The following is a 12,729-nucleotide window of genomic DNA, read 5'->3' on the forward strand; positions in this document are numbered from 1 at the left end:
GACCACTGATCATTTTAGTAGCCACCCTCTGGACCAACTCCATCCTGGTCATATCTTTTTGAAGGTGTGGTCTCCAGAATTTCACATACTACTCTAAATGGGGTCTCACCAGAGACTTATACTACCCAGCAATGGCAAATGGAAGCAAGTGCTTCAGTAAAAATAGGCTAGCCTCCCCCCCCCCCCCCCCCCATGGCTATGCCAATGTCTGATATAGGTGCTCTCTGGAAGTTTCAATATAGACCTGTAGAGCTTTTGAAATAAACAGATAAGGTCATCAGTAATCATATAACTTCTTCTGAAAATAGAAGCCTTTTTTAGTTTTAGAACAGGGTTTTTTGAGGATTTCTCCAATGAATATACAGTGGTGGAAATAAGTATTTGATCCCTTGCTGATTTTGTAAGTTTGCCCACTGACAAAGACATGAGCAGCCCATAATTGAAGGGTAGGTTATTGGTAACAGTGAGAGATAGCACATCACAAATTAAATCCGGAAAATCACATTGTGGAAAGTATATGAATTTATTTGCATTCTGCAGAGGGAAATAAGTATTTGATCCCCCACCAACCAGTAAGAGATCTGGCCCCTACAGACCAGGTAGATGCTCCAAATCAACTCGTTACCTGCATGACAGACAGCTGTCGGCAATGGTCACCTGTATGAAAGACACCTGTCCACAGACTCAGTGAATCAGTCAGACTCTAACCTCTACAAAATGGCCAAGAGCAAGGAGCTGTCTAAGGATGTCAGGGACAAGATCATACACCTGCACAAGGCTGGAATGGGCTACAAAACCATCAGTAAGACGCTGGGCGAGAAGGAGACAACTGTTGGTGCCATAGTAAGAAAATGGAAGAAGTACAACGTGCTGCGATGTCAGACTCTGAAACTGGATTCAGCAGTTGAACAGCACGAGGACGAAGAAGAACTTCAAAGACCTCGGCTCGGCTGGCGGGGGTTGGGGTCCCCCGCCAGCTGAAGGAATATTTTTAAAGGCAGTGGCAGGAGGAAGCGGACCTCGGCTGGTGGGGCTTGGGGTCCCCCGCCAGCAAAGGTAGGTGACGGCGATGGTGGGGGAGGGTTGACGGCGGTAGGGGGGTCCAGGGCGAAATCTACGGGGGCCCAGGCCCCTGTGGCCCCATGCAGATTCGCCCCTGGCTACAAGTGTAAAGACTCCCCTCTATGGCTCAAATTAGAGTATTGTCTGTGACAGCTAAGTCAGTCTTAGTTTTCCACCACTGCATGCAGAGTAAAACCAGGGCTGGCTCAGCCTTCCCTGCTGACATGGAGCTATATGGAAATATTAGGCTATCCTTTATGAGTTGAAATCTTAGAAAGACTTACAGGCCACCAGACCATGTCCTTTCCAGCCAGGAAGTAACCTTTCACCGTGCTCCGCTTTGTCCGAAACATGGACTGTGAAAAGAAAACAAAGTTACAATTTTACTTTTTTGTTTCCACTCAGGTCTCCAAACCAAGTATAAATGTGCCCCCACTCCTCAGCTCTGCTATGCAGGCACCTCGTTAGGTCCCAATGAAGAGAGCAATGTGCAATGAAAAGAGCATTGCTGCTTAAACATGTCATTGCATCTATTCAAATCTGCAATTTTTTAAAATTTATTTATTGCATTTGTATCCCACATTTTCCCACCTCTTTGCAGGCTCAATGTGGCTTACAATACATCATGAATAGTGGAAGCATATAAGAAGATATACATTTAGCATTATAGAAGGATCTTGGGTAACATGATAATGATAGAACATACTAGTAGTTTAACAAGCAAATATTGTGAGGCAGTTCTGGATATTTGTATTGGAGTTCATATTTGTTGGTCTTTGTGGTATGCCTTGTTAAAGAGATGGGTCTTCAGTATTTTGCGGAAGTTGGTTAGTTCATAGAGCGTTTTTAAGTTGCGCGGCAGCGTGTTCCAGAATTGTGTGCTCAGGTAGGAAAAGGTTGACGCATGCGTTAATTTGTATTTTAGACCTTTACAGTTGGGGAAGTGAAGATTAAGGAATGTGCGGGATGATTTTTTGGCATTCCTGCGTGGTAGGTCTATCAGGTCTGACATGTAGGCTGGGGCGTCTCTGTGGATGATTTTGTGAACTAGGGTACATATTTTGAACGTGATGCGTTCTTTGAGTGGGAGCCAATGTAGCTTTTCTCGTAGGGGTTTAGCACTTTCATATTTTGATTTGCCGAATATGAGTCTAGCTGCAGTATTCTGGGCTGTCTGAAGTTTCTGTGCAATAATCTAATGACCAGGAAACAAGATACATAATATCTTCCAGAGTGTGAGGTGTGCATCAGTCACAAGCAGCTCAATGTAATTCCCAACTATCTCTCTGGTAGAGATTATACAAGAAAATGCAAACCAGAGTACTAACAAAGAGAATTATCAGAGGACTGACTTTTTGTAAAAAATTTTTATAAGTGGTGGAGAGATTCTCAGAGTGTTAACTCACCCAAGCGAAGCAGTACTCAAAGGTAATATCTGCTCCTAAGGGTGGACAAGTTTCTCGATCATTGAATGTCTCCAAAATTATAAATATGACACGAGCAAACAAGACCAGTGCTCCCAAATTCATTGTGATAAACTTTCACCTAAAGAAAATTTTTTCAAATTATTAACTTCAAGGTCTATCCTCTCACGTTCTCAATAAACCTTATTCTCACTACTCAAGGGGATATATTCCCTCCCACCTATATAAGTCACAAGCAGAGCATCTGTCACCAGAGGTAGGATGTAACCCTCTTTTAATAGGGATGGTCTGGGAAAAGCAATGGTCCGCTTTCAGAGTTGCAGAGCGTCTGGAATACAAATTCAGATATAGGAAGATCCAAAGGGTATCATTCACCTAGTCTCATAATGAGAAAGCTCCACACTCTGATGGTTAACTTTATTGAAGCAGAAATCAGCAAAACAGACAAAAATTAAAATCCAGAATATGAGAAAAAAAAAAGAGTCTACAGCTTTACACAGTCAAAGCTTCACTAAAATACAAAGTTCAAGAGTTGAAAAAAAGAGAAAATTCACACGAGTTGGAGACGTCATGACAATGGACACTCTCTTTTAAATTTGGAGCGGCTCCTCGAGCCCTGCCTTCAGCCATGTTCCTCTAAGATGGGGTTCTTTCACCAGTGAAATTAACGTGAGTAGTTTAGATTATCTCGTTCCTGGAGTGGCAGTGAACAAATATGTTGGATTTGAGTTTTCCGACTGATAATGTTGTTTCGATAGTAAGTTTCAGTGACTGTAAATTCCCTGGAAGAAGGTCGAGTGGACCGAAATGCCATTTTGAGTGTGGGTGTCAGGTGTTGTTAAAGTTTTTGCCAGTACTGCGCTCTGCTTGAGCAGATAAGTACTCACTTTTTGATTTATATTTAAAAAAATTATATCCACGTTGTAGTGGTGTTTAAGGTTGCAGATGTGCCTGTTGTTTGGCAACAATGGAGACAAAGTGATTGATTACATCTGAAAAGCTGAGATCTGGAATAGCTGTGCACTATACGACATTCTATAGCTAAACTACAGGGCATGTCTGATGCCAGCCACATTGTCATATATTGAGTATTTATAGATTTGGATTGTTTTGCTGCCACGTAATTATTATTCCTTTTGGGTTTCTGTCAGGTACCTGTGACCTGGATTGGGCACTGCTGGAAGCAGGATACGGGGTTAGATGGACCATTGGTCTGACCCAGTATGGCTGTTCTTATGATATGTTCTTACGTTATTAAGGCCTTTTGTCTGAAGTGTAACAAGACACATGGTAAGCAAACTCTCTCAGAGATACAAGTGGAACATTGAGTAATCGGAGACAACTCTTACTTAAGTTCAGCAAACAGACCCAGACAATGAGTTCTATGTGATAGTCAATATTGGGTCAGTCCAGTGCTTTATTGTTTAAACATGAGCTCCAGGAACAGTGGTAGAGATGAGCTCAGCTTGTTCCATATATGCAGTTTGGATACAGCTCTAGTTCACATTTGAAGGCTGGAGGGTAAGGTCAATCTGCATTGGTTTCTCCCATCCCAGGAGGAAGGTCCAGGTCTAAATTTCTAACTTTGGGCTTATTAAATACCACATAACAAGAATTACTAGAATCAGGACCCAGCACAAGCATTAAGTGTTAACGTAGCGGTAAATTAATCCAATTATACATTGTTCTTGGTGTGATTAGAAGAGAGAGCGAAAGAACTTCCAGTTGTGAAACTGGGATAGGAAACTGTGCTGGTAAACAGAGAGGAAGGGTAGAAAGATATTTGCATTAGTTCTCTACAAATGTCTTGTTTGAGAAGGGCACAAGCCGAACATTCACTTAAAAAGTTTGACGAGGTGTTCCAAGAATTTCTCCTTGACCTTCAGACCTTCACCATAAGATCCCATTTTTGAGCAACAACAATGAAATTAAAAACTAATAATCTGTGCACGGCATTTTGTACCATGAAATAACCAATCCCATCAGTTGGTGTCAGTGGTGAAGTAGACACAGATAGACTACAGAAAGATTTCATTGTCCCCATTGCAGTGGTGATTACCCAGGACAGCTAGAGGTACGTGTAGCCATGTGGTTACACAGAAGACAGTCAAGAGTGCAAGAGGTGAACCTGAGCCACAAGAGACAACTACATGCTACTGCCGGAAGAAGAGACACCCACTGGCAGCAGCCATCTACACTCCCTCCCACCTCCCATGTTACCTGTGGTATCTTCCACCTACTGGCAGAAGCCATCTACACTCCCTCCCACCTCCCATGTTACCTGTGGTATCTTCCACCTACTGGCAGAAGCCATCTACACTCCCTCCCACCTCCCATGTTACCTGTGGTATCTTCCACCTACTGGCAGAAGCCATCTACACTCCCTCCCACCTCCCATTTTACCTGTGATATCTTCCACCTACTGGCAGAAGCCATCTACACTCCCTCCCACCTCCCATGTTACCTGTGGTATCTTCCACCTACTGGCAGAAGCCATCTACACTCCCTCCCACCTCCCATGTTACCTGTGGTATCTTCCACCTACTGGCAGAAGCCATCTACACTCCCTCCCACCTCCCATGTTACCTGTGGTATCTTCCACCTACTGGCAGCAGCCATCTACACTCCCTCCCACCTCCCATGTTACCTGTGGTATCTTCCACCTACTGGCAGAAGCCATCTACACTCCCTCCCACCTCCCATGTTACCTGTAGTATCTTCCACCTACTGGCAGCAGTGATCTACACTCCCTCCCACCTCCCATGTGTTGCGGATTAGAAACAAAGTGTAACATAAAAGACACAGACACAAAAATAGCATACACACACACACACGGAGTACCGAGTCAGGCCTGAGCAGAGAGCAGAACGAGGAATCCCCTCCAGAGGGACTGGCAGTGACACTGGTGGACCAGTTCCACTTACAGGGCAACGTTTACAACTGTTGTTAAAATTCATGAAGAGGAAGGAGTGTGTCAGAGGAATGTCTTCTTACCCATAATCCCACAGCCAAGACAAATACAAAGTACAGCACGAGAACTACAATGTCCACAGCCTCCAGGGTGCGCTCAGGAAAGGCATCGAGAGCAGGTGTGCTGGAAAGAGAAGCACTGCTGATGGTCGTCATGCTGTCCATCACCGTGTCCACGTGGAAGCAATATCCTTAGCTAGGCTGCACCATCTGCGTGTAAGAGGCATAACAGGAAAATAAGAGCCTAAGATCACCTAAGTCAGCAAATCTTTCTTGTTAGTTAAACTAAGCATAGAAATTCATACGGTGCTCGTCACCTGTTAATGCAAAATACATGGGTTTTACGCAGTATAGAAACAGAGAAAAATGTAGGCAGATAAAGACCTTATGGCCCATCCAAGTTGCCCATCCATGCCATCTACTCTCCCTTCCACTCCCTTACAGATCCTATGTCCCAAGCTCTCTTGAATTCAGATACTGTTTTCGTCTCCACCACTTCCACAAGGAGGCCGTTCCACAAATTTACCAGCCTTTCCATGAAGAAGTGTTTCCTCAGGTTACTTCTGAGCAGTGGTGTGCTGGAGCAGGCTCTCACAGGCTCGCAAGAGCCGGTTGTTAAGTTTTTAAGAATTTTGGGAGCCGGTTCTTAAAGTAGGGCCCTCCATGGCTACTTTAACAACTGGCTCCCAAAATGTGGGCTTGGGCCTCCTGCTGAATTTTCTTTTACTTTGCTGGTGGGGATGCTGAGCCCTGCCAGCCAAGTAAATAGACTGCTGCTGCTCCCCACTCCTTGTTTCCAGCTCTGAGCAGCAGGCTGGGTCTTCTCCAGCATGTGTGAGAAGTTTCAGCATGCTGCTCAGAGCAAGATGTTGGGAGTGGTGGCAGTCCATTTATTGGCTGCCAGCAAAGGTATGCCTAGCGTGCCCGCACGAAGGGAGGGAGGAGAGAGAGAGGCAAGTGTTGCTCCCCCCCCCCCCCCCGGCCATCCCTGGCCCTTCCAACTGCAGAGCTGGCTATGTCCGGAGAAAGAGCCTGTTGTTAAAAATTTACCAGCACACCCCTGCTTCTGAGTCTACCCCCTTTCACCTTCATCCTATGCACAACATAACGTAACGTAACTTATATTCCGAAGTTTACCTTATGGTTCTTCATGGATTATAATTCAAAGAAGCTGGACAATTACCAGGAAACAACAATGACAGTAATAAAGAGTTACAATCAATTTGGCCCAGATTATGTGGATCTTAGTGTGGCTTAATGTGGGTCATAAAGAAACAAAATGGAAATTAATAAACTAACAATAAAATGTGACCAACATATTAGAAGCCCGCTGGAAACATCATCCTTTAAAATTCAAAACGTAGTTCCTAAATATGTCTTAAGGTTGCTTCTGAAATGCATCAAACTTTCTGCATATTAGGAGTCACCATTGACCAACATCTGAATTGTGCAGACCAGGTTAATTCTGTGGTCGCTTAGGCATTTAATACTCTCTAGAGACTGAAAAGACTAAGACCATTCTTTGCAACTAATACCTTCCGTTCACAATGGTATTATCACAATTAGACTACTGTAATGCCATCTACTAAGGAATAAGGAATTACTAATGAGGAAATTACGAACAACACAAAAACACCTGCTGCTTGACTGGTTTGCAAAGTCACCAAAGGGCCCCTTTTACCAAACTATGGCAAACGGGGGCCGGGTGCTGGCATCGGCAGGTGTTTTTCATGCGTGCCAAGGCCCCCTTTTACCGCAGCTGGTAAAAGGGAAGTCTCGCTTTCCTACAGGAAATGGCGGTGCAGTAGATAAAGCACTTGCCACGTGGCCATTTCGGGGGGGGGGGGGGGCTCCCGCACTAACCCGGCAGTAACTGGGCAGCATGCAGCACTGCCCAATTACCACCGGGTACTCTCCGGCACTACAAAAAACATATTTTGTAGCACCGGAAATGACAGTGCACTAGGGGTGGGAAGTACTGCCAGGTTGCTATGGTAGCCCAGCGGTACTTCCTGTATAATGAGCGGTAAACCCGCATTGGGCTTACTGCCACTTAGTAAAAGGAGCTCTAAATTTGAAAGACTACTACTACTACTTAACATTTCTAGAGCGCTACTAGGGTTATGCAGCGCTGTACAATTTAACAAAGAGAGACAGTCCCTGCTCAAAGAGCTTACAATCTAATAGACAAGTGAACGGTCGGTCCGATAGGGGCATTCAAATTGGGGCAGTCTGGATTCACTGAACGGTAAGGGTTAGGTGCCGAACGCAGCATTGAAGAGGTGGGCTTTAAGCAAAGACTTGAAGATGGGCAGGGAGGGGGCTTGGCGTAAGGGCTCAGGAAGGTTGTTCCAAGCATAGGGTGAGGCGAAGCAGAATGAGCGGAGCCTGGAGTTGGCGGTGGTGGAGAAGGGTACTGAGAGGAGGGATTTATCCTGTGAACGGAGGTTACGGGCGGGAACGTAAGGGGAGATAAGGGTAGAAAGATAGTGAGGGGCAGCAGACTGAGTGCATTTATAGGTAAGAAGGAGAAGCTTGAATTGAATGCGGTATCTGATCGGAAGCCAGTGAAGTGACCTGAGGAGAGGGGTGATATGAGTATATCAGTTCTGGCGGAATATGAGACGTGCAGCAGAATTCTGAACAGATTGAAGGGGGGATAGATGGCTAAGTGGGAGGCCGGTGAGGTGTAAGTTGCAGTGGTCGAGAGTTCGGGTGGTGTGTTCAGAGAGGAAAGGGCGAATTTTGCTGATGTTAAAGAGGAAGAAGCGACATGTCTTGGCTATCTGCTGGATATGCGCAGAGAAGGAGAGAGAGGAGTCAAAGATGACTCCGAGGTTGCGGGCAGATGAGACGGGGAGGATGAGGGTGTTATCAACTGAGATAGAAAGTGGAGGAAGAGGAGAAGTGGGTTTTGGTGGAAAGACGATAAGCTCGGTCTTGGACATGTTCAGTTTCAGGTGGCGGTTGGACATCCAGGCAGCAATGTCACTACCCTCATTAGACTACATTGGTTACCATTTAAAGCTAGAATCATTTTCAGACTTGTACTTTTATTTACAAAATCATTTACAGGATGGCTCCAGACATAATAGACCTCCCAACTCGAAACTCAACTTTAACTGCAAGGGATTATCTCATTCTACACTTTCCTAATTACAAAATTTTCAAATACAAATATACTCTAACTCGAGATTTCTCTCATCTATCCCAAGGGAAATAAGACAACTTGAAAACTATCTGACCTTTCACAAATTCTTGAAGGCTTTTTTTTTTTCAATAAATTCCTTCACTAGATGTTGAACTTGGTAATAGCCAAGATCTTTCTCTTCCCCGTTACTTTTTCAAGAATGTTCCTTTAACGCTTACAGTTTTTATGACATGTATCAATTAATTTGTACTGTTTATTACTTATGTAAGCCACATAGAGCTGAATAATTGTATTTGGATAATGTGGGATACAAGTATCAAATGAATAAAATAAAATAAATTAGGTACGATATCCTCTCATCTCTCTATCCCCCTCTAAAATATCTACTGACCAGTAGGTAAAGTAACTTTTCATCTCTGTTTCCATCACCTTCTGGAGAAGTAACATAGTAACATAGTAAATGACAGCAGATAAAGGCCTGTACGGTCCATCCATCCAGTCTGCCCAACAAGATAAACTCATTTTACATGGTATGTGATACTTTATACCCGAGTTTGATTTGTCCTTGTCATTCTCAGGGCACAGACCGTAGAAGTCTGCCCAGCACTCTTCTTGTACTAAGTTCTGGAGCTAACATCAAAGACCCTTAAAATTTACACTCCAGCCCATCCCTATCTATTTAGTCACGATCAGGGCGTAAACCGTAGAAGTCTGCCCAGCTCCCGTTTTGTTTCCAATTACCGGCATCACCTCCCAATCTCCGCTAAGATTCCGTGGATCCATTCCTTCTAAACAGGATTCCTTTGTGTTTATCCCACACATGTTTGAATTCCATTACCGTTTTCATCTCCACCACCTCCCGCGGGAGGGCATTCCACATATCCCAAGTGCATCACTATACACTTCTTGGCATTAAATTTTAACTAAGCACCACACTAGGGGAAAAGGTTAATTAACTAAGAGTACACACCCCGTATACTATGAACCAAACGTACTCTTCAATTATGTGAATAATTTGTTTTAATACTATATGTACATATAAAAATAAAAAACACCTGAAGACTCGGGAACTCACTCATTCAACCCTTGCACTTCACCACTCAGCCATACACTAACAATATGCAATATACAATGTATAAACATCACAGCTATATCCAATATCTCTCAAACACAGTGTAAGCTTTTTCCAAAATTGAATTTGCATATGTCCAATGCTGTCCCATAATTGAAAATCTGGCTCCCTCTTTTGCTTCACGTTCTAGGTACCGTAACTACGTTAATGAAGTGTATTTGAATACAAGTGTTATATAAGAAACAACATCTGGTGCCGTTCATGAAATTACATTATTTTCCTTCCTTGGAACCTGTTTTTCTAATTACTTCCCTGTACTTGTGAAATCGAGAATTGGGCAGAAGCCCTGCTTTGTGGTGACATAAGTGGCTGGCAGTGACCTGGTTCTTACTACCAGCCCATGCTCTAATAATAACGAGCACCAACCCAAGTTGCAACAGTCACAGGTGCCAGCCCATATTGCAATAATCTCAAGCAGTAGGTCCACCCTATAACAATAACAATCACTGGCCATCATATAATAATCATAGGCATTAACCCCACACTGCTACAATCACAAGCATTACATAGCAATCCCAAGTACTCACCCACCCTGTAACAACCACAAGCACCAGTTCACACGGTAATGATCAGAAACACAGACCCACAACATCAACCTAGTGTAACAAGCACAAGCACCAGCTTACATAAGAGCATAAGGATTGCCATAGTGGGTCATCTAGCCCAGGAACCTGCGTCTAGCAGTGGCCAATCCAGGCCACAAGTACCTGTCAGATATCAAGAAGTATCGAGTTTCCAGGTTACTGACCTTAGGGATAAGTACTGGCTTTCCTCAGGTTTACCTTTAATAACAGTTTAGGGACTTTACCTCCAGGAATCTATCCAAACTGTTTTTAAACCCTGCTACGCTAACTGCTGTTACCACATTCTCTGGCAATGAGTTTCAGAGCTTAACTATTTGTTGAGTGAAAAAATATTTCCTCCTGTTTGTTTTAAGAATATTACCATTTAATTTGAGGGTCCCCTGGTCTTTGTACTACCTGAAAGAGCAAACAATCGATTTACCTTTTCTACTCCATTCAGTATTTTGTAGACTTGTATTATATTTCCCTTCAGCCGTCTCTTTTCCAAGCTGAAGAGCCCTAATCTCTTTAGCCTTTCCTCATACGGGAAGAGTTCCACCCCCTTTATCATTTTAGTTGCTCTTCTTTGTACCTTTTCTAATCCTGCTTTATCTTTTTATCTGTAACAATCTCAAGCACTAAACTACCCTGTAACAATCACAATCAACATAGTAACATAGTAGATGACGGCAGAAAAAGACCTGCATGGTCCATCCAGTCTGCCCAACAACATAAACTCATATGTGCTACTTTTTGTGTATACCTTACCTTGATTTGTACCTGTCCTTTTCAGGGCACAGACCGTATAAGTCTGCCCAGCACTAACCCCGCCTCCCAACCACCAACCCCGCCTCCCAACCACCGGCTCTGGCACAGACCGTATAAGTCTGCCCAGCACTAACCCCGCCTCCCAACCACCAACCCCGCCTCCCAACCACCGGCTCTGGCACAGACCGTATAAGTCTGCCCAGCACTATCCCCGCCTCCCAACCACCAGCCCCGGCACAGACCACATAAGTCTGCCCAGCACTATCCCCACCTCCCAACCACCAGCCCCGGCACAGACCGCATAAGTCTGCCCAGCACTATCCCCACCGCCCAACCACCAGCCCCGGCACAGACAGTATAAGTCTGCCCAGCACTATCCCCACCGCCCAACCACCAGCCCCGGCACAGACAGTATAAGTCTGCCCAGCACTAGCCCGCCTCCCAACCACCGGCTCTGCCACCCATTCTAGGCTAAGCTCCTGAGGATCCCTTCCTTCTGCACAGGATTCCTTTATGTTTATCCCATGCATTCTTGAATTCCGTTACCGTTTTCATCTCCACCACCTCCCGCGGGAGGGCATTCCAAGCATCCACCTCTCTCTCTGTGAAAAAATACTTCCTGACATTTTTCTTGAGTCTGCCCCCCTTCAATCTCATTTCATGTCCTCTAGTTCTACCTCCTTCCCATCTCCGGAAAAGGTTCATTTGCTGATTAATACCTTTCAAATATTTGAACATCTGTATCATATCACCCCTGTTTCTCCTTTGTCAGCCCAGACTGTAACAATCACATGCATTAGCCCTCCTTTCAACAACATCTTACACTGTAATAACCACAAGCACTAACCCACACTGAGGAATATGTTTCCGCAGGATGGGGTCAAAGCATAGCTCGGTTTTAAAACATGTTTGCACAGGTTTCTGGTACAGATCCATCAATACGTTTTTGTTTTGTTACATTTGTACCCCGTGCTTTCCCACTCATGGCAGGCTCAATGCGGCTTACATGGGGCAACGGAGGGTTAAGTGACTTGCCCAGAGTCACAAGGAGCTGCCTTGCTATCCAGGCAGGTGTGTGGATTTGCATTTGTCGTGTCTGGAAATGGAGGACAGGGAACGAACGCTCTGGGTGATTGCAAGTGACCTGGGCTGGCTGCTGTCAGATACAGCGTGTTGGGCTTGAGAGAGTGTTGCCTGACCCAACACGACACTGCACACAGGATATTATCTCGAAGGACCTCTGATTTGATCCAGCACAGCACTTCTTATGTTCTTAAGTATTATCAACACCAGCCAAAAATGTGCTGCCTGACTTCCAGAGGTGTTTCCGCATATGAAAGTTGTGAAATAAAGGTGAGCCGGTTGATGTAGTGTGTCTGGATTTTCAGAAAGCTTTTGACAAAGTACCTCATGAGAGACTCCTGAGAAAATTAAAAAGTCATGGGGCTAGGAATTGGTTATAGGACAGAAAAGAGAGGATAGGGTTAAATGGCCATTTTTCTCAATGGAGGAGGGACAAATAGTGGAGTCCAACAGGGATCTGTACTGGGACCGGTGCCATTTAACGTATTTATAAATTATCTGGAAAATGGAACAATGAGTGAGGTGATTAAATTTGCAGATGACACAAAACTATTCAAAGTTGTCAAAATGCATGTG

General features: G+C 44.4%; 1 protein-coding gene across 4 annotated transcripts in view; it reads right to left on the bottom strand.

Moving 5' to 3' along the window:
• SLC5A11 (solute carrier family 5 member 11) overlaps positions 1–12,729 on the bottom strand; it is a 46,784-nt gene that overhangs the window by 32,221 nt on the left and 1,834 nt on the right. For all 4 annotated transcript variants that reach the window (XM_030211657.1, XM_030211658.1, XM_030211655.1 and 1 more), the window contains exons 2-3: positions 5,481–5,666; positions 1,347–1,418 (exon numbers count right to left, since the gene is read on the bottom strand). In XM_030211657.1, the coding sequence (XP_030067517.1) occupies positions 1,347–1,418; positions 5,481–5,621 (213 nt within the window). In that variant the 5' untranslated portion in view covers positions 5,622–5,666. The remainder of the gene's footprint in view (positions 1–1,346; positions 1,419–5,480; positions 5,667–12,729) is intronic.

The sequence above is a fragment of the Microcaecilia unicolor genome, chromosome 8, assembly GCF_901765095.1.
Source record: "Microcaecilia unicolor chromosome 8, aMicUni1.1, whole genome shotgun sequence".
Lineage (NCBI taxonomy): Eukaryota > Metazoa > Chordata > Amphibia > Gymnophiona > Siphonopidae > Microcaecilia > Microcaecilia unicolor.